Consider the following 19,642-nt stretch of genomic DNA (forward strand, 5'->3'; position numbering starts at 1 on the left):
ACTTAGAATGAGAGAAAAAAAAAGGAAGAAGAAAGAAATCCCCTTTTCAGAGACAGTCTTGAGCCTCCTAGTTTCGCCAGTCAAGAGCTGGAATTGGTACCCAGTTCTATGTGCCCCTTTCCTTGGCACACAGCCCTTTTCCAGTATCCTGAGCTCAGACTACTCCAAAAGCCTCTGTTTTCATTCCACTTTTTTTTTCCATCAGCCCTGTCTATATGCTGGGAGAGACCTCCTTGTTCCTTTCCTGCTTGCTCTGGGTTTATCTCAGCACATAGCTTGTATTCAGTTGTCCAAATTTGTTAATTAAAACTGCAATTGGAGCTTGATTGTGCTACCTTCCCTGTTCCTAGCAGAGACTGCTTCTTTTTCCCACAAGGGAGTGTTCCAACTCAGCCTACTGTGCAACTGGGGGAGGGATGCCAGCTCCACAGTTTGGGGGCTTTACTTACAGTTCAAAGCTGTAATCTTGGCCCTTTCACCCATTCTAGACAGGTGTACGATGTGTGCCTGGTCACAGATGTCCCCCAAACATTTGTTCTAGACTATTTACTAATTGTTCCTGGCTGTTTACTAGCTGCTCTAGAGGACCAACTAAGTTACACACCTCCCTACACCACCATCTTGCCCCACCTCTAATCATCTCAGGCATCTTGAAGCAGAAATAAGCAATCTCTGCCCTGTCCAAATTTCTGACCCAAAGAATCCATCAGGATAATGAAATAGTTGTTGTTTTATGCCACAAAATTTTAGGGTGATTTGTTATACAGAAATAGATAACTAGAATACTTTGAAAACAGTTACATTTTGTTTTATTAATTAGATCACTTTAGATCACTCAGGATGATTATAAGCTAAACTAGTGATAGAAAATATATAACTGGGGACTGAAAAGAAATGAGTTTAAGAGGAAAAAGTAGTTAGAAAAACTACTGTGGCTGGCTCCAACCCTACCCATGACAGTTTCAAAGGCCAAGTGGGGAAGACTTCCACCCTTGCCAGGCTGTAGAGGTGACCTAACCAGCCCCATTCTGGAGTGGTGCCAGAGTATGATGAGTAGGGAGCTGAAACTTTCATTCTCATTGAATAGTAATAAGACCTATCCCTGGGTGTCAGTAAAGAGCCCAGGAGAAGCCTGGAAATCCACTTACATCAGCAGTAACAAGGTGCTTCACCCTCTCCCCACTGAAGAGGTCTAATGGAGAGGCAGGATTTTCACCATTGTCCAGTGGTAACTCGACCACCCTTTCCAAGGTGTCAGTGGAGGTCATGTGGGAAGCAGTAATGAGCCACTCTTACCCCTCCCAGCAAGGGAATTACCAGTGGAGGACTACTGGGGAGATGGAACTCCCACCCATGTCCAGCAGTAACAATCATTGCTCCCCCACATCAGGTGCCAATGGAGGCCAAGTGGGAAACTTGGACTTCTATATCCACCTGGCAGTAATAGGATGGCTTCCCTTGCTAGAACAATGCCATCGTAAGCCAGTGTAATGCTTAGCATCATGTGTCAACTTGGCCAGGTGATGGTGTTCAGGTGTCTGGTCAAGGAAGCACTGGTCTAACCATTACTGCAAGGACATTTGTGGCTGGGCAATAAACCAGAAGGCTAGTTTATTAAATCACCAGTCAATTGACTGCACCTGTGACTGATAACATCAACAAAGAGCATGTCTTTCACACTGAGAGAATTCAATCAGCTGGATTTAATCCAATCAGTTGAAGGCTTTTAAGGGAGAGAGAGAGGACCTTCACTTCTTCAGCTAGCCAGCAAAGCATTTCCTAAGGAGTTCATCGAACACATTCATCGGAGTTGCCAGCTTGCTGCCTGCCCTACAGAATTCGGACTCCTGCATCCACACAGTTCGTGAAACACTTGTATAAAATCATATATTTATAGATGTCACTTGTTGGTTCTGTTTCCTTAGAGAACCCTAAATAATACAGTCAGCTAAAGCAGAAAATTTAAATAAGATTCAGGGTCTCATAACATAACACCCCTGTGCCAGTTAGAATGCATTATGTCCCCTGAAAAGCCATTATCTTTGATGGAATCTTGTGTGGGCAGACATATTAGTGTTGATTAGATTGTAATTCTTTGATTGAGTGTTTCCATGGAGATGCCACCCACCCAACTGTAGGTGATAACTCTGGTTAGATAATTTCCATGGTGGTATAGCCCTGCCCATTCAGCCTGGGCCTTGATCAATTCACTGGAGCCCTATAAAAGCTCAGACAGAAGGACTGAGTTTGCTTCAGCCAAGAGGGACACTTTGAAGAATGCACAGAAGCTGAGAGAGGAGCTGCAACTTACAGAGCAACATTTTGGAGATGGCCTTTGAAAGCAGACTTTTGCTCCGGAGAAGCTAAGAGAAGACAAACACCCCAAGAGCAACTAAGAGTGACATTTTTAAGGAGTTACAGCATAGAGAGGAACGTCCTGGGAGGAAGCCACTTTGAAACCAGAACACTGGAGCAGACGCCAGCTGCATGCCTTCCCAGATAACAGAGGTTTTCCGGATGCCATTGGCCATCCTCCAGGGAAAGTACCCTATTGTTGATGTGTTACCTTGGACACTTTATGGCCTTAAGACTGTAACTGTGTAACCAAATAAACCCCCTTTTATAAAAGCCAATCCGTTTCTGGTGTTTTGCATTCCAGGAGCATTAGCAAACCAGAACAACCCCAAATGTCCAGGTTTCAATCATTCATCATATCAAGAATCAGAAAAACTAAAACTGAATGAAAAAAGAGACAATTAACACATGCCAACATGGAGATTACAGAGATTTAGAAATTCACTGACAAGGATTTTAAACCAGTCTTCATAAAAATGCTTCAACAAATATTTATGAACACGTCTGAAACAAATGAAAAAACATAAAGTCTCAGCAAAAAAAAAAAAGTATATGTAAAAGGTAAAAAGAATAAGCAATCAGAAATTTTAGAACTAAAACATATGACACGATTTTTTTTTTAAAAAAAAAAAAAAACCTCAATGAATGGACCCAACAGCAAAAGGAGGGAATAAAGGAAAGGATAAGTGAACTGGAAGACAGAACAATAGAAATTACCCAATCTGACCAACAGAGAGAAAACAGACTGCAATAAATACATAAATAAACAAATAAATACATAAATAAATGGAGCAGAACTACAGGGACCTTGGAACTATGACAAATTGCAGAACTACAGGGACCTGTGGAACTATGACAAATTATCTAGTATTATTGCCATTGGAGTCTGGAAACTGAGGAAAAAGAGGGTGGAGCTGACAAAGTACCTGAAGAATATCCATAATAAAAGGAATCTTGAAACATCAGGAAGGAAGGAAAAACAGAATACACAAAAATATGGGTAAATGTACACTAGTACATATAGGTAAAAATTACACTAGTGGATTATGATAAGATATGTACCCAAAATGCAAGCTTTATATCACTATTAAATTTCTTAGCCACTAAATTTCTCTTAGTCACTGTAACCTTATTTTGTTACCTTTCTTTCTTCCCCTTTTCATCAGGTAGGCATTCTCAGTCCCTTGTTGCCAGGGCCAGGCTCATTCCTGGGAGACATGTCCCACATCAACAGGGAGATTCATTCCCCTGGAAGTCATGTCCCTCATGGTGGGGAGGTTAATGAATTTATTTGCCAAGTTGGGCTTAGAGAGAGAAAGGCCACATCTGAGCAACAAAAGAGGTTCTTTGGAGGTGCCTCTTAGGCATAATTATAGGAAGGCTTAGCCTCCCATTTACAACCCTAAGTTTCACAAGAGCAAGCCTCAAGTTGAGGGCCTGATTTATTAAGTAGTGGGTTCCTAATTTCACATAATATATAGTCTGTCCCAAGATAAATGATCAGTTTCTCACATTATCTTCACTTAATTGTACAATCATCATCACTCTCAACTTTAAACAATTATCATAATGTAAAACATCCCGGAGCTCTTATCAGCCACTAATTTATTCATCCCTAGTAATGGTGTAGAGCTAGTGAGATATTCCTATTAAATATAGTCTATAATATGTAACAGGTAGTTTTTCCATATACTACTCTGTTGTTAACTCTTTCTACCACTGTCATACCTTATAAGTGTATCACGCTAAACTTATTTATGTTTATAGTGCTTCTCTGGGAGTTGCACGCTTTTAAAACAACCATTTATGAACATGTTCACCTTCAGTGCATCACTGATACTTATAATCCCATTAACGAACCATAATCACACCTGACCATTCCCATATCATTAAGTTTACCCTCATTATCGTATCTGTACATAGTAGATTATCATTCTTCCTTCACTAGCTTCTGTGTATCTCTAGGTCCCCTATATTCTACATTATAATACACTAATTTTACATTTTTCACACAGTTCACATTAGTGGTAATATACAATATCTCGCCTTTTGTGCCTGGCTTATTTCACTCACCATTATGTCTTCAAGGTTCATCCATGTTGTCGTATGTTTCAAGAACTCATTCTTTCTTACTGCTGCATAGTATTCCATCGTATGTATATATCACATTTTGTTTATCCACTCATATGTTGAAGGACACTTGGATTGTTTCCATCCCTTGGCAATTGTGAACAATGACACTATGAACATCGGTGTGCAAATGTCTGTTTGTATCACTGCTTTCAGATCTTCTGGGTATATACCAAGAAGTGAAATTGCTGGATCATATGGTAACCAAATATGTAATTTTCTGAGGAACCATCAAACTGTCTTCCACATTGGCTGTACCATTATACAGTCCCAAGAGTAATGAATAAGAGTTCCAATTTCTCCACATCCTCTCCAGCATTTATTGTTCCCTGTTTCTCTAATGGCAGCCATTCTTATTGGTGTGAGATGATGTCTCATTGTGCCTTGATTTGCATTTACCTAATAGCTCCTGAAGATGAACATTTTTTCATGTGTTTTTTAGCCATTTGTATTTCCTCTTCAGATAAATATCTTTCCACATCTTTTGCACATTTTATAATTGGGCTGTTTGTATTACTGTCGTTGAGTTTTAGGATTTCTTTATATATGCAAACTATCAGTCTCTTATCAGATACATGGTTTCCAAATACTTTTTTCCCATTACGTTGGGTGCCTCTTCACCTTTTTGACAAATTCCTGTGAGGTACAGAAACTTTTGATTTTGAGGAGTTACATTTATCTATTTTTTCTTTCATTGCTTGTGCTTGGGGTGTAAGGTCTAAGAAGGGACCTCCTAATACTAGGTCTTTTAGATGTTTCCCTACATCATCTTCTAGGAGTTTTATGGTACTGGCTCTTATATTGAGGTCTTTCATTCACTTTGAGTTAATTTTTTTATAGGGTGTGAGGTAGGGATCCTCTTTCATTCTTTTGGATACGGATATCCAGTTCTCCCAGCCCCATTTGTTGAAGAGACTGTTATGTTCCAGTTCAGTGGATTTGGGGGCCTTATGAAAAATCAGACAACCATAGATCTGGGGGTCTATTTCTGAATTCCTTATTTAATTCCATTAATCAATATGTCCATCTTTGTACCAATACCATGTTGTTTTGACCACTGTGGCTTTATAGTAGTCTTCAAAGTCAGGAAATATAAGTCTTACCAGTTCATTTTTCTTTTATAGAACATTTTCAGCAATTCAAGGCCCCTTTCTCTTCCAAATAACTTTGATAACTAGCTTTTCCAAGTCTGCAAAGTAGGTTGTTGGGATTTTCATTGGAATTGCATTGAATCTGTAGATCAGTTTGGGTAGGATTGACATCTCAATGATGTTTAGCTTTCCTACCCATGAACAAGTAATATCTTTAAATCTCTTTAAGTCCCCTTTAATTTTTTTAGTAAAGTTTTGTAATTTTCTGTGTAGAGGTCCTCTACATACTTGGTTAAGTTTATTCCTAGGTATGTGATTTTTTTAGTTGCTACTGTGAATGGAAATTTTTTCTTGAGTGTCCCGTCAGTTAGGTCATTTCTAGTGTATAGGAACATTACTGACTTATGTGCATTCATCTTGTATCCTGCCACTTTGCTGAATTTGTTTATTAGCTCAAGTAGCTGTGTCATAAATTTCTCAGGATTTTCCAAATGTATGATCATATCATCTGCAAATAATGACAGTCTTACTTCTTCCTTTCCAATTTGAGTGCCTTTTATTTCTTTGTCTTGCCAGATTGCTCCAGCTAGGACTTCTATCACAATGTTAAATATTAGTGGTAACAGTGGGCATACTTGCCTCATTCCCAATCTGAGGGGGAAGGCTTTCACCCTCTCACCACTGAATACTATGCTGGCTGTGGGTTTTTCCTATATACCCTTTATCATATCGATGAAGTTTCCTTCAAGTCCTACCTTTGGAAGCATTTTTATCAAAAGGGATGCTGAATTTTGTCGAATGCTTTTTCAGCATCTATTGAGATGATCATTTGATTTTTTCCTTTTTATTTGCTAAGGTGTTGTATTACATTGATTGATTTTCTTATGTTGAACCACCCTTGCATGCCTGGGATGAACCCCACTTGGTCATGGTGTATGATCTTTTTAATGTGTCTTTGGATTTGATATGCAAATACCTTGTTGAGTATTTTTGCATCTACTTTCTTTGGGGAGATTGGCCTACAAGCTTTCCTTTCTTGTAGCATCTGTATCTGGTTTTGGTATTAGAGTGATGTTGGCTTCATAAAATGAATTAGGTAGTGTTCCATTTTCTTCAGTTTCTTGAAAGAGTTTGAGCAGGAATGGTATCAGCTCTTTTTGGAAAGTTTGGTAAAATTCCCCTGTGAAGCCATCTGGCCCTCAGCTTTTATTTGTAGGAAGCTTTTTGATGACTGATTGGATCTCTTCAGTTGTGATTGGTTTGGAGACATCTTCTATTTCTTCTTGGGTCAGTCCAAGTTGTTCATGTGTTTCCAGGAAATTATCCATTTCCTCTAAGTTGTCTAGTTTGTTACCATACAGCTGTTCATAGTATCTGCTTATGATTTTTTTAATTTCTTCAGGATCCACAGTAATGTTCCTCTCTCATTTATTGTTTTGTTTATTTGGGTTTTCTCTCTTTGACTTTGTCAGTCTATGTAAGGGTTTGTCAACCTTTTTGATCTTCTCAAAGAACCAACTTTTGGTTTTATTTATTCTCTCTATTGTTTTATTCTTCTCCATATCATTTATTTCTGCTTTAATCTTTGTTATTACTTTTCTCCTACTTGCTTTAGGGTTAGTTTGCTGATCATTCTCTAGCTTCTTCAGTTGTTCTGTTAGTTCTTTGATTTTAGCTCTGCCTTCCTTTTCAACGTATGCATTCATAGCTATAAATTTTCCTCTCAACATCACCTTCATTGCATCCCATAGGTTTTGATATGTTGTGTTCTCATTTTCATTCATCTCTAGATATGTAGCAATTTCTCTTCCAATTTCTTCTTTGACCCACTGATTGTTTTGGAGTGTGTTGATTAACCTCCACATATTTGTGAATGTTCTGGATCTTTGATGGTTATTGAGTTCTAGTTGAATCCAATTGTGGTCAGAGAATGTGCTTTGAATAATTTCAATCTTTTTAAATTTATTGAGGCTTGTTTTATGCCCCAGCATATGATCTATCCTGGAGGACATTCCGTGAACACTAGAGAAAAACATATATCCTGGTAATTTGAGAGGTAATGCTCTATATATGTCTGTTAAGTCTAATTCATTTATCATGTTGTTTAGGTTCTCAATTTCCTTATGGGTCTCCTGTCTGTTTTATCTATAGGAGACAGTGGTGTATTGAAGTGCTCATGACTGTTGTGGAAACATCTATTGCTTCCTTCAGTTTTGCCAATGTGTGTCTCATATACTTTGGAGCTCCTTGATTGAGTGCATAAACATTTATGTTTGTTATTTCTTCTTGAATTGTCCCTTTTATTAGTATACAGTGTCCTCCTTTGTCTCTTATGTCATCTTTGCATTTAAAGTCTATTTCATCCAAAATTTATATTGCTACCCCTGCTTTCTTTTGGCTATAGATTGCATAGAATATTTTTTTCCATCTTTTCACTCTCAATCTCTTTGTGTCGGTAGGTCTAAGATGAGTTTCTTGTAAACAGCATATCGATGTTTCATATTTTTTAACCCATTCTGCCAATCTATATCTTTTAATTAGGGAATTTAATTCATTCATATTCAACGTTATTACTGTGAAGGCAGTTCTTGAATCGGCCGTCTTATTCTTCAGTTTTTAGTTGTTAAATCTATTTTTTCCCTCTCTTTTTTTTTCCTTTAAGCTACCCTTTATAATACTCTTCAGTTCTGTGCCCTTCTCCAGACCTCTCTCTCCTTTCTTTTTATCTCAGCCAGTAGAACTCCCTTTTTATTTCTTGCAGGGTAGGTCTTTTGTTAACAACTTCTCTCAGCGTTTGTTTGTCTGTGAAAATTTTAAACTCTCCCTCAGTTTTGAAGGAGAGCTTTGCTGAGTGAATTTTGGGCTGACAATTTTTCTCTTTCAGAATTTTAAATACGTCATACCACTGCCTTCTCACCTCTATGGTGCCTGCAGTAGTCACTACTTAGTCTTATGTTGTTTCCTTTGTATGTGGTGAATCGCTTCTTCTTGCTGCTTTCCGGACTTTCTCCTTCTCTTCAGCATTTGACAATCTGATCAGACTATGTCTCGGAGTGGGTTTATTTGGATTTATTCTATTTGGAGTTTGTTGAGTATCTCTGATTTGCATATTTATGTAATTTAGAAGGGCTGGGACGTTTTCCCCAACAACGTCTTTGAATACTCTTCCTAGCCCTTTACTCTTCTCTTCACCTCCTGGAACACCAATGATTCTTACATATGTGCACTGCATGTTATCCATCATTTCCCTGAGACCCATTTCAATTTTTTTCTTTTTTTTTTTCACTATTTGTTCTTTTCTATTTTTGTATTCCATCGCCCTGTCTTCTGGTTCACTAATTCTTTCCTCTGCGTCTTCAAATCTGCAGTAGTGTGCCATAAGAATATTTTGAATTTTATCACAGTATCTTTTATTTCCATAACCTCTGCTATTTTTTTTATTTACTCTTTCAAATTCTTGTTTATGCTCTTCTAGTTCTTCTTGATGTCCATTATATCCTTAACCATCACATTGTTGTTCTTTTGGAGATTTGTGTATACTTCTTTGATTAGCTGCTCCAAATTCTGTGTTTCCTCTGCCTTTTTAATTTGGACTTTGGGGTTGTCTATATCTTCTGGTTTCTTCATATACTCTATAATTTTCTGTTGTTTTTGGCCTCCTGGCATTTGCTTATCTTGATAGGGTTAATTTAGGATATACAGGATTATTTGAACATTTACCAATAATTTGGCAGAGCAACAGCTTGGTGGAGTGCACTTTCCCTGTCCTACAAGCAGATGGTGCTCTTGAGGCACCTCTTACCCTCAATCCAGTTCTCCCCCAACTTTGTCTATGCATTGAGTGGGGCCCAACCTGGGTGGAAATCCAGTCAGTGCACCAATTGTCTGCGTGCACTGGAGACTGCCAGCCCTGTGGGTGGGGGTGTGCCCTGCACAGTTTGGCAGGAAGTCTTCTCCAGAACACAGTGGTCCTGGCAGTTCCCAGGGCTGCGGGTGGAGTACTCTGGAGCTGCAGAGCTGTGCATCTTACCTTCCAGCTCAAATACCCCACAGTCCCTGTCTGCCATGTGTTTGTGAGTCCCTGGAGTTGGGGAGGGGCTCCTGGCATTTACGTGTGGCGTCCTTGCCTCTTGGCTGTGCAAACTGCGAGCTTCCATGGAGAAGAGTGGATGCTATCACAAGTCCACTGAATCCTGAGTTCCCTCACAGGAGCTCTCAGCCACAGGTTGTGTAGGGTTATCTCCCCAGCCAACTGCTGAGATGGGGGCTTAGAAAGCGGCTTCCTCCATGCTTGGTGGCCAGTCCCCAGCTTAGCAGCTCTCAGCTGCAGGGTTGTGAAGGGTTATCTCCCCAGCCAAACTGCTGAGATGGCTGCACACAGTGTGGAAAGCTACTCTCTTCCGTGCTCGTCTGCCTGCTCCAACCACCAGTCCCCGGTACAGGCGCTCTTGGCCACTGGTCTGCAAAGGGTTATCTCCCCAGCCAAGACCTGAGAAGGGTGCACAGGGTGTGGAAGGCTGCTCCCCTCCACATTTGTCAGCTGCCTCCAACTGCCCATTCCCCAGCAGTGCTCTGGACTGAACACTCACCCATTCTAAATGCAGTCTCTCAGCTTCTCCAGCTACGTACTCACTATGTGATGTAGAAGTTCCAGCCCAGCCAGTGGAACCCTGGAACTGCTATTCTGGAGTGCTTTCTGTGCTTTATCTAGTGTTTTTCATGGAGGAGGATTTTGCTCCCTCTCTCCTAATCTGCCATTTTCCCAGAAGTCCCCTTGATTGGTTTTTAACAAGGGTGCCAAGATAATTCAATGGGGAAAGAAGAGTTTTTTCAACAAATGATGCTGGGACAGCTGAATATCTACTTGCAAAAGAATGAAATTGTTCACCTACCTTATATAAATACAAAAATTAACTAAAAATAAATCAAATACTTTAGTGTAAGAGCTAAAAGTAAAAACTCTTAGAAGAAAACTTAGGTCTAAAACTTCATGACCTTGAATTAGGCAATGGGTCTTCTATAGCTATGACACTAAAAAGCATAAGCAACCAAAGAAAATATAGATAAATGTGACTATCAATATTAAAAACTTTTGTGTTTCAAAGAAAACCTTTAGGTAAAGAGATAACCCACAGAATGGGAGATAATTTTTGTAAATCATATATCTGATAAGGGACTAGAATCTAAAATATATAAAGAACACTTATAACTCAATATTAAAAATAAACATTACTACAAAGATATACAAATGGCCATTAAGCACATGAATAGACGTTCAACTTGACTGACCATCAGGGAAATGCAAATCAAAACTAAATGAGATCCTACTTCACAATCACTAGGGTAGCTATAATAAAAAAGCAGAAAATAACAAGAATTGGCAAGGATGTGGAGAAACTGGAACCATCATTCACTGTTGGATATAATTCAAAATGGTACAGTTGCTGTGGAAAACAGTCTGGCAGTTCCTCTAAAGGTTAAACATAGAGTTACCATATGACCCAACGATTTCACTTCTAGGTATATACTTAAAAGAAAGGAAAACTGTTCACACAAAAACTTGCACATGAATGTTTACAGCAGCACTATTCATAATAGTCAAAAAGTGGAAACAACCCAAATGTCCATCACCTGAAGAATGGATAAACAAAATTTGAACTATCCATTCAGTGGAATATTATTCAGCAATAAAAAGAAAGAAGTACTGAAGCATGCTATAACATGGATGAATCTTGAAAACATTATATTAAGCAAAAGAAGCCAGTCACAAAGGACCACATATTACATGATTACATTTATATGAAATGTATGTCAAAACAGGCAAATCTATAGTGACAGAAAGTAGATTAGTGGTTGCCTAGGGCTGGGAGGATGGGGAAGGGAAGTGATTGCTAATGGGTATGGAATTTCTTTTTGGATGATGAAAATGTTCTAAAATTAATGTGTCAATGGTTGCATAACTCTGTGAATATACTAAAAACCAATGAATTGAACACTTTAAATGGGTGATTTCTATGGTTTGTGAATTATATCTCAATGAAGTTGTTATAAATAAAATAACAGACCCCTAATCTACAATGGACAAACTTTGGTGTACATTAGAATTACCCAAAGTTCCTGTGTAAAATGTAGATTTCCAATATAGATCAGACCCATGGGATGTAAGCAGAAGTGTAGTGTCTGACTTCCGAGTTCCTAACCTGGAGCATTCAAACCCCCAAGGAGTTTGGGAGTCTGTGGATCCAATCAATACAGTCTATAAATTTGATACTATGTAATCATATGTTTTTAATTTTATACACTAAAAATATTATTCAGGGAAGAGGCCCAAAAGATTCATCAGAGTGCCAAAAGTGTTCATGATCCAAAAACGACTAAGAACACTGTCTTAAAATGACAAGGGAGCTCTTCTTCATCAATTACTTCTTCAAGATGGTTGTAAGGATGATATTATATCTGGAGATCAAGCAGCCATCTAGGACCATAAGATGGAAACCATATGTCCTTGAACATTCAAGTAATAATACAGAAGGAATCTAGTCCCTGATGATCATGGAGCCATCTTATCAGTGCTGGTTTCATTAATCAGAGAGAGAAATAAACTTCTCTGTTCTGTGAGCCACTGATTTTGGATTTTCTGTCATTCATAATTGAACCAGTTGAACTTAATCCCAAATGATACACCTATAGAAACATTACTTCATGGATCCTTACACATGTTTAAAGTTTGGAATTTTTTGTTTCGTTAGAATTTTCATTTAATTAGCTATATATCCTGTGCAATACATCAATCCAGAAGTGTAGAAGCAGCTAGAACTATCAAAAAGGGTAGTAGCTGAAGAACTCACACACAACTTTTACACATTTGACTACCATGATTCTTCAGGCATACTCTGGTATGCTATGTCCTTATGCAGTGTTATGTGCTTCTGTGGAATGACGATGGTCTGCATGGAATTAGATCTGTTCAGCTTTCTCAACAACTGCTGAATTTTAGTCTGCAAGTTTTGTTGGAGCTGCAAAGTAACAGAAGTATAAATTCTATATTTTAGGAACTAATTCCTTGAATTTTGTGTTTCCTCAATCAAACCAGACTTGATGACCATCTGACAAACAGCAATTCTGATAATTTTCCTCCCTCTGCTGGCTTTGGCAAGATCACTTAAGCCCCTCAAATCTTGAGATACTGTTGTACTGCAATTGTCTGCATTCTTTAGGAGTTTTTCATTAAGCCCCATTTGTGGCTTAAGTACAATTTTGTCATGGATATAATGATTCATCATTTTTTAATGGTTGGTGCTTATCAGGAAATCTTAGCTTATAAATTTTGTGATACTTAAATTACTCAAAGTATGTTTAAAGACTGTCTTTTAAATCACATGTTTTCTTGTATCAATCCCAGATATTTCCATGAAGTGTTTTTCTTTGGAGTTAAATAGACGATAATGTTTGTGTTAATAAGAATGTTTTTGGCATACTCCATGTGAATTCAGTTTCCAAATTCCATTATGCCTAATAGATTTTCTTTGTAGCCAGCATCACTACATGTATATTAAAGGTTTCCATTAAGATCAGCTTTACTTGTAATAATATCTCTTAGCATTTGTAATGCTAGTGACCGAAGAGTTTTCTTTAAAAAAGTGTATGTGGTGGGCAGAATAACGGCTCCCAAAGATGTCCACACCCTAATCCCCAGAATCTGTAAATTGTTACCTTACATGGTGTTTCGGTTTGCTAATGCTGCCTTTTCAAAAAATACCAGAAATGGATCGGCTTTTATAAAGGGGGTTTATTTGGTTACAAAGTTACAGTCTTAAGGCCATAAAGTATCCAAGATAAGGCGTCAACAATCGGGTACCTTCACTGGAGGATGGCCAATGGTGTCTGGAAAACCTCTGTTAGCTGGGAAGGCACGCGGCTGGCATCTGCTCAAGTTCTGGTTTCAAAATGGCTTTCTCCCAGGATGTTCCTCTCTAGGCTGCAGCTCCTCAAAAATGTCACTCTTAGTTGCTCTTGGGGCATTTGTCCTCTCTGAGCTTCTCCGGAGCAAAAGTCTGCTTGCAAAAGCCATCTCTAAAATGTCTCTGTAAGCTGCAGATCCTCTCTCAACCCCTGTGTGTTCTTCAAAGTGTCCCTCTTGGCTGTAGCAAGCTCACTTCTTCTGTCTGAGCTTATATAGTGCCCTAGTAACCTAATCAAGACCCAGACTGAACGGGCAGGGCCACACCTCCACGGAAATTATCTAATCAGAGTTATCACCTACAGTTGGGTGGGTCGCATCTCCACGGAAACACTCAATCAAAGAATTACAATCTAATCAACACTAATATGTCTGCCCACACAATATTGCACCAAAGATAATGGCGTTTGGGGGGACATAATACATTCAAACTGGCACACATGGCAAAAAGGGGCTTTGCAGATGTGATTAAGTTAAGGATCTAGAGATGGGGAAATTAACCTGCATTATCTAGGTGGGGCCTAGATAACAGTCTTTATAATGGAAAGAGAAAAGCAGGAGAGTTGGTGCCAGATAAGGAGATGTGATGATGGAAAAAGAAGTCAGAGTGATGTGTGGCCACAAGCCAAGGAATGGGGACAGCCTCTATAAACTTAAAAAGGAAAGGAAACAAATTATCCACTAGAGCCTCCAGAACAAACACAGTCTTGCCAATACTTTGATTTTAGCCCAATGAAACTGATTCTGACATGCAGTACCATAAGATAATACATTTGTGTTTTTTTTAAGCCACCAAGTTTATGGTAATTTGTTATAGCAATAACAGGAAACTAACACTGTGGAAATTTGGAGGCAATTATTATTAGAGCAAAATAGATGAGTATGAAGAAGAAGGTCTTGCCCAGGAAAAAGCTTATCCAGCATCTCCTGTCTTTTTTTTCTAGTTTTGTTTCACATATGTTACACAATAACATAAGTTTTTAGAAGCCATCTATATTTCAAATAGTAGCATAACAAAACACCTTAGAACAAAAGCTCTGTCGTTGTGGCAATGTGTTGCTACCACATAGAGGTCAAGATTAGGTTTAGAGAAAAGGCAGGTAGGAAACTGGCTTCCATCTAATTTAATTTGTGTCCTGACAAGTTTTCTAAATATGTCTGTTAGCCACCTCTGCCATTAGCATCAACAAACACATTAATGCAATTACATGAATGAGATTCCACCATAAGATGTAGGTCAGGTGTCCTGAAGCATACCTGTCTCAGCGAGAGGTACTGGCTACATTTTAGGTAAATTCAATAGATTTCAGATAACTTTGAAAAGATCCCAATTTATATCCCAACACTAAACACTCTGAAAGATAATCCAGATGTCAGAATTGTGACAAAACAATAGATCTAGCAAGAGTGAGATTTGATCATGTACAGTTATACTATCAAATGTGGTAGCTACTAGTCACATTTGGCTATTTAAATAAAATTAGTTAAAAATTCAAAATTCAGCTCCTCAGTTACACTGACCACACTGCATGCGTGCAATAGCAACGTAGGGCTAGTGGCTACCATACCGGACAGCGCAGATATAGAACATTTCCAACATTGCAGAGAATTCTATTGGACAGCCTGCTCCAGAAAATAAGAATGGGTATCCCACTTCTGGGAAAAGCCAAACCTTCCTAAAAAGAGTTACAGACAGTGGCGACTTCATTTGCAAAAACTTAGTTTCTTCCCCGTTCCTTCGCTATTTCCATCCCTGCAGTTTTTCTCATCCTAGAACATCTTGCCCTCTTTTCTCTCTTCTTCACATTTTTCCCTACCCCGTTTTAAAAATTTCTAATCCCCTTTCTTTCATTACCTTTTCTTGCAACAATTATGCAGTTCACACTTAAAAATTTGACGCATTTATTGAGTTAGTTTTATTAATGTTAACTGTGAAGGAGCTGACCATTCTTTCTAAAGTTTCCAAAAAACATTCTAAATACATGACATGTGACCTTCGGTGTATTCTCCTCCCTGGAATCATTATCCTCCCATAGAAATGGGGGTTCCTCATTACTGTAACTCGGGGTGAAAAGGAATCGCAAGTCTAGCTTCGGGTTTCCCCCGATTGGAAGGCCGCAGACCTATGGGCCGAGAAGTCTGCGCGGGACTCGCTGCTCTAGTCCATCTGTCGAACTCTTACCGTCATCTAGCGGAGAGAAGGGGAGAAGGAGCCTTCCCCAGTTCCACGGTTGCCAGGCCGACCGAGGCAGAGCCCAGCCCTGCTGAAGAGCAGACCGCAAACTACGAGACGCCGAAAGAGCCGTAACAAACCCGTTTTCTATTGGCTGAAGAGCTGTCCGCAGTCGCCAGGAGCCGATGAATGCGGATGACGTCAGACGCTACGCGACTCCTCCCACCCGCGCTCCCGCGACAAGTCTGACGACCGCCGAGGCCCACGTTGGACCCCTGGGTTCTCCACTGACCCATGTGCACCCCGCGGCTCGTGCTACTGCAAGTGTTCTTCCTGATGGTCCCCAAGGGCGCCCGGTCTCAGCCCTCTGGCTCTCCGTCAGGGGCAGTGCCCACCCCTTCGGACTCTGATGCAAGGACGCAGGACGGGCCCCTCCAGTCCTCGGAGGGGACTGTAACCCCCCGTGCTGTGCCTGGGATCTCCACGGTACGCCCTGCTGTGGTGACCCCCTCGGCGCCTGGGAATAGGACCGTGGACCTCTTCCCAGGTGAGGGAAGGGGAAGTGGTGGTAGAAACTGCCGACATCGCAGATCTGAAATTCTGTGAAGAAAGTTGAATTGCCAGAAAATGAGGAGTGGTGCTGTCGAAAGAGGAGAAATTAGCACTTGGAAGAGTTGGGGACCTTCATCCCACTCACTCTGCTTTATATTTTACTTTCATAGTCTTACCGATCTGTGTCTGTGACTTGACTCCTGGTGCCTGTGATATAAACTGCTGCTGCGACAGGGATTGCTATCTTCTCCATCCGAGGACAGTTTTCTCCTTCTGCCTCCCTGGCAGTGTAAGGTAAGCTGTGTGAGGTTGAATCATAAATGGAATTGGGGTCCTGGAAAGCTAATATTTGGAAGGAGGAAGAGATAGCTTTCTTGTCCCCTCTGTACACCCCCATTTCCATTCCTAGGACCTTCGTGTTGCCCCATGGCTGCCCACGGACTCCTCTTTGGCATCTGGCTGACAGCGGGAGAGCACCCTTCTCTGAACCTAATCCTCCATTTCTAAATCGTCCTGTTTCCTCACAGGTCTTCAAACTGGGTGTGTGTGGATAATTCCCTTATCTTCAAGAGTAATTCCCCTTTTCCTTCAAGAGTTTTCATGGATTCAAATGGAATTAGGCAGTTTTGTGTCCACGTGAACAACTGTGAGTAGAAACATGTTGACTGTTCTTATAGCCTGCGGTTTATTGAGAATCAGCTTTATCTCTGACCTGAGTTTTTCTTTTTAAAGCTCTTTTTTGTCCTTTGAATCTCTATCATTCTGCTACCCTCTACCTGCCCTCCCTTTTCTCTCTTATAGTGAACAATTCCAACTTCTTATTCCCTATTGACTGTAGATCAGGAAGCCTATATAGGACTTCATCATTGTGATTATTATTATTATTATTGTAACATATATACAAGATAACATTTCCCAATTTAACCACCTTCAAGTGTACACTTCAGTCACGTTAATTACATTCACAATGTTGTGCTACCATCACCGCCATCCATTACCAAAACTTTTCCATCACCCCAAACAGAAACTCTGCACCCATTAAATATTGATTCCCCATTTCCTGCCACTGCCTACCCCCTCCCACCCCACCACTGCCCCTAATAAGCTATAATCTACTCTCTCTATATATATGAATTTGCATATTCTAGTTATTTCATACAAGTGAAATCATATAATATCTGTCCTTTTGTGTCTGGCTTATTTCACTCAACATGATATCTTCCGTTTTATGGCTGAATAATATTTCATTGAATGTATATACCACATTTTGTTTATCCATTCATCTGTTAATGGACACTTGAACTTATTCTACCTTTTGGTTATTGTGAATAATGTTGCTATGAACATTGGTGTTCTATACAGGACTATAATGTCAATACTTTGAATCATCTTAGCTCAGATAATCACAAACAGACTATATCCCCCACTTGACTGTAATCCCCACTGAATCTCCAGTGCCTACCACATACTATGCACCAAATAAATACTTGACAAATAAGTCTATGCCAGCCTTATTTTTATTTCATGATGCAACAGTGTAGGGGATAGAGCATTAAACTAGGATCTCAGGCCTGGCATTTATTCACCAACTGCACAGCCTTGAGCAAATCTCTTAGCATTTGCAGGCTCATTCTTCAACTGTAAAATGAGAGATAATATTATTGGCACTGGATATGAACATGTTCTGTAACTATATAGTATAATAAAGATGAAAGGTAGTTATTCATTTTTTTAAATGGACTTAGAAATTTGCCCATGAAGGCTATAACATTTCTAAAGTTATGAAGCTAATATATCCTTTTTTAACATCTAAGAAGCAAAATAATGTTCTCATATAAAACAGTCTTAAATGTGCCTTACACTCCGAAAGTCAGCTCACCCTAACTTCATCTGACTGTTAAAAAAAGAAATTGCAAGACTATATTTGCTTCAGAAAACAACCATTTTGGGGGTTTAGGGAATTCGAACTTAGAAGCAGTAAGTAGGAGCCCTTTGGCCATTCAGGTTGTGAGAAGTTACATGGAGGAAAGTGAATGCTTCATTTTAGAATAAGGCTGTCCCCTTCCTCTCCAAACCTCCCACTGTCTTCTGGTTCTGACCTTATAATCATGCTTCAGAAATACTGGAATAGCATCCAGCTGGTACTCCCTGCTTTTATTCTCTACCCCTGCCTCCCATACTGTCTTGTACACTACTTCTGCAAATGTTGGTTCTGAATTTTCTTCCCTCTTCTAACCCCTGAGAAATATGACCCTTCTAACAGTAATAGTGAATAATTTCAATACATCAATGAATTTTCTGTGAATGAGGCTGGGGAGTAGATTTATGTTAGTATTAAAAAGGGAAAAGCTTCCTTTTGTTTCTAATGATTAGCCTCACACATGCCGATAGCATATACACATAGAACACACACAGCCATGGAGAATCACTATGCTAAATAAATCCATAAAATCATGTTGTGTTGCTCCCTTGTTCAGAAACTTCCAACAACTTCCCACTACCTGCAGAATAACATCCAGCATCTTTTAGCCTGCCAATGATCCAACTTAACTTCGTAGACATTACTCCCGTTACTCTCTCCATTGATGCTCTGCTTTGACCAAACTCATCTATTCATTGTCCTCAAGATATGCCTTGTATTTTCCCAGGTTAGCATTTGCCTTTTTCCTTGACTCAGGTGTTCCTCTTTCTCTTCCATATCACATTCCCTGGCTCTCTTGATCACCTCAGTTGGAAATGAGCCCATCCTCCTCAGAAATTCTAAGGCATTTATTGCTTGCATCTCTCCCTTGAAACTTATGGGATACCTCGTATTATCAGTTTATGTGACCATTGTGTCTTCCCAGATTAATTGTAAGCACCTAGGAAAGGTATGTCATATCTTTACACACAGATTTTAATATTTGCTGTTAACAAACATCAGTAAAGGATGTTCTGAGATAAGGTCTGTACCTCATGTTGGAGTGGGGAAAACCCTAGACCAGGACTCAGAGATCTTGGACCTACTCCTTTCTACCAGCTAGCTCTATGGTCTTTTGCATCTCCTTCTCAGGATCCAAGTTTTCTACTCTAAAAATAATGAAATTGGGCCACTTGGTCTTTAGGCTTCCTTCCAGATCTGAAATTGCATCAATATAAGCCTAAATACCTTTGAGCTTTTTCAGGTATATCATATTTTGTATGATGGTGGAGATTTTAAGAAAAACCTCTTTACTTTGTGGTGATGAATGCACAATCACTGGATGATACTGTGAGCCATTGATTGTATACTTCGGATGGATTATATGGTGTGTGAATATATTCAATAAATTTGCATTTAAAAAAAAATTCATTCTCCCTAGCCTGTGCTCTTTATCTCCATTATACCTGCTTATCCATTAC

General features: G+C 39.5%; 2 protein-coding genes across 3 annotated transcripts in view; one reads left to right on the forward strand and one right to left on the reverse strand.

Moving 5' to 3' along the window:
• The window catches only part of ENTPD1 (ectonucleoside triphosphate diphosphohydrolase 1), a 211,352-nt gene extending 195,547 nt beyond the window's left edge, over window positions 1-15,805 (reverse strand). The window contains exon 1 of the mRNA XM_037804508.1: window positions 15,719-15,805. The gene's annotated coding sequence lies outside the window, so the exon portion shown is untranslated. The remainder of the gene's footprint in view (window positions 1-15,718) is intronic.
• A 122-nt stretch (window positions 15,806-15,927) lies between these two features.
• The window catches only part of TCTN3 (tectonic family member 3), a 28,102-nt gene continuing 24,387 nt past the window's right edge, over window positions 15,928-19,642 (forward strand). For both annotated transcript variants that reach the window (XM_037804138.1, XM_037804137.1), the window contains exons 1-3: window positions 15,928-16,256; window positions 16,432-16,555; window positions 16,789-16,907. In XM_037804138.1, coding sequence (XP_037660066.1) covers window positions 16,004-16,256; window positions 16,432-16,555; window positions 16,789-16,907 — 496 coding nt within the window. In that variant the 5' untranslated portion in view covers window positions 15,928-16,003. The remainder of the gene's footprint in view (window positions 16,257-16,431; window positions 16,556-16,788; window positions 16,908-19,642) is intronic.

Source organism: Choloepus didactylus, chromosome 15 (genome assembly GCF_015220235.1).
Source record: "Choloepus didactylus isolate mChoDid1 chromosome 15, mChoDid1.pri, whole genome shotgun sequence".
Taxonomy (NCBI): Eukaryota; Metazoa; Chordata; class Mammalia; order Pilosa; family Megalonychidae; genus Choloepus; species Choloepus didactylus.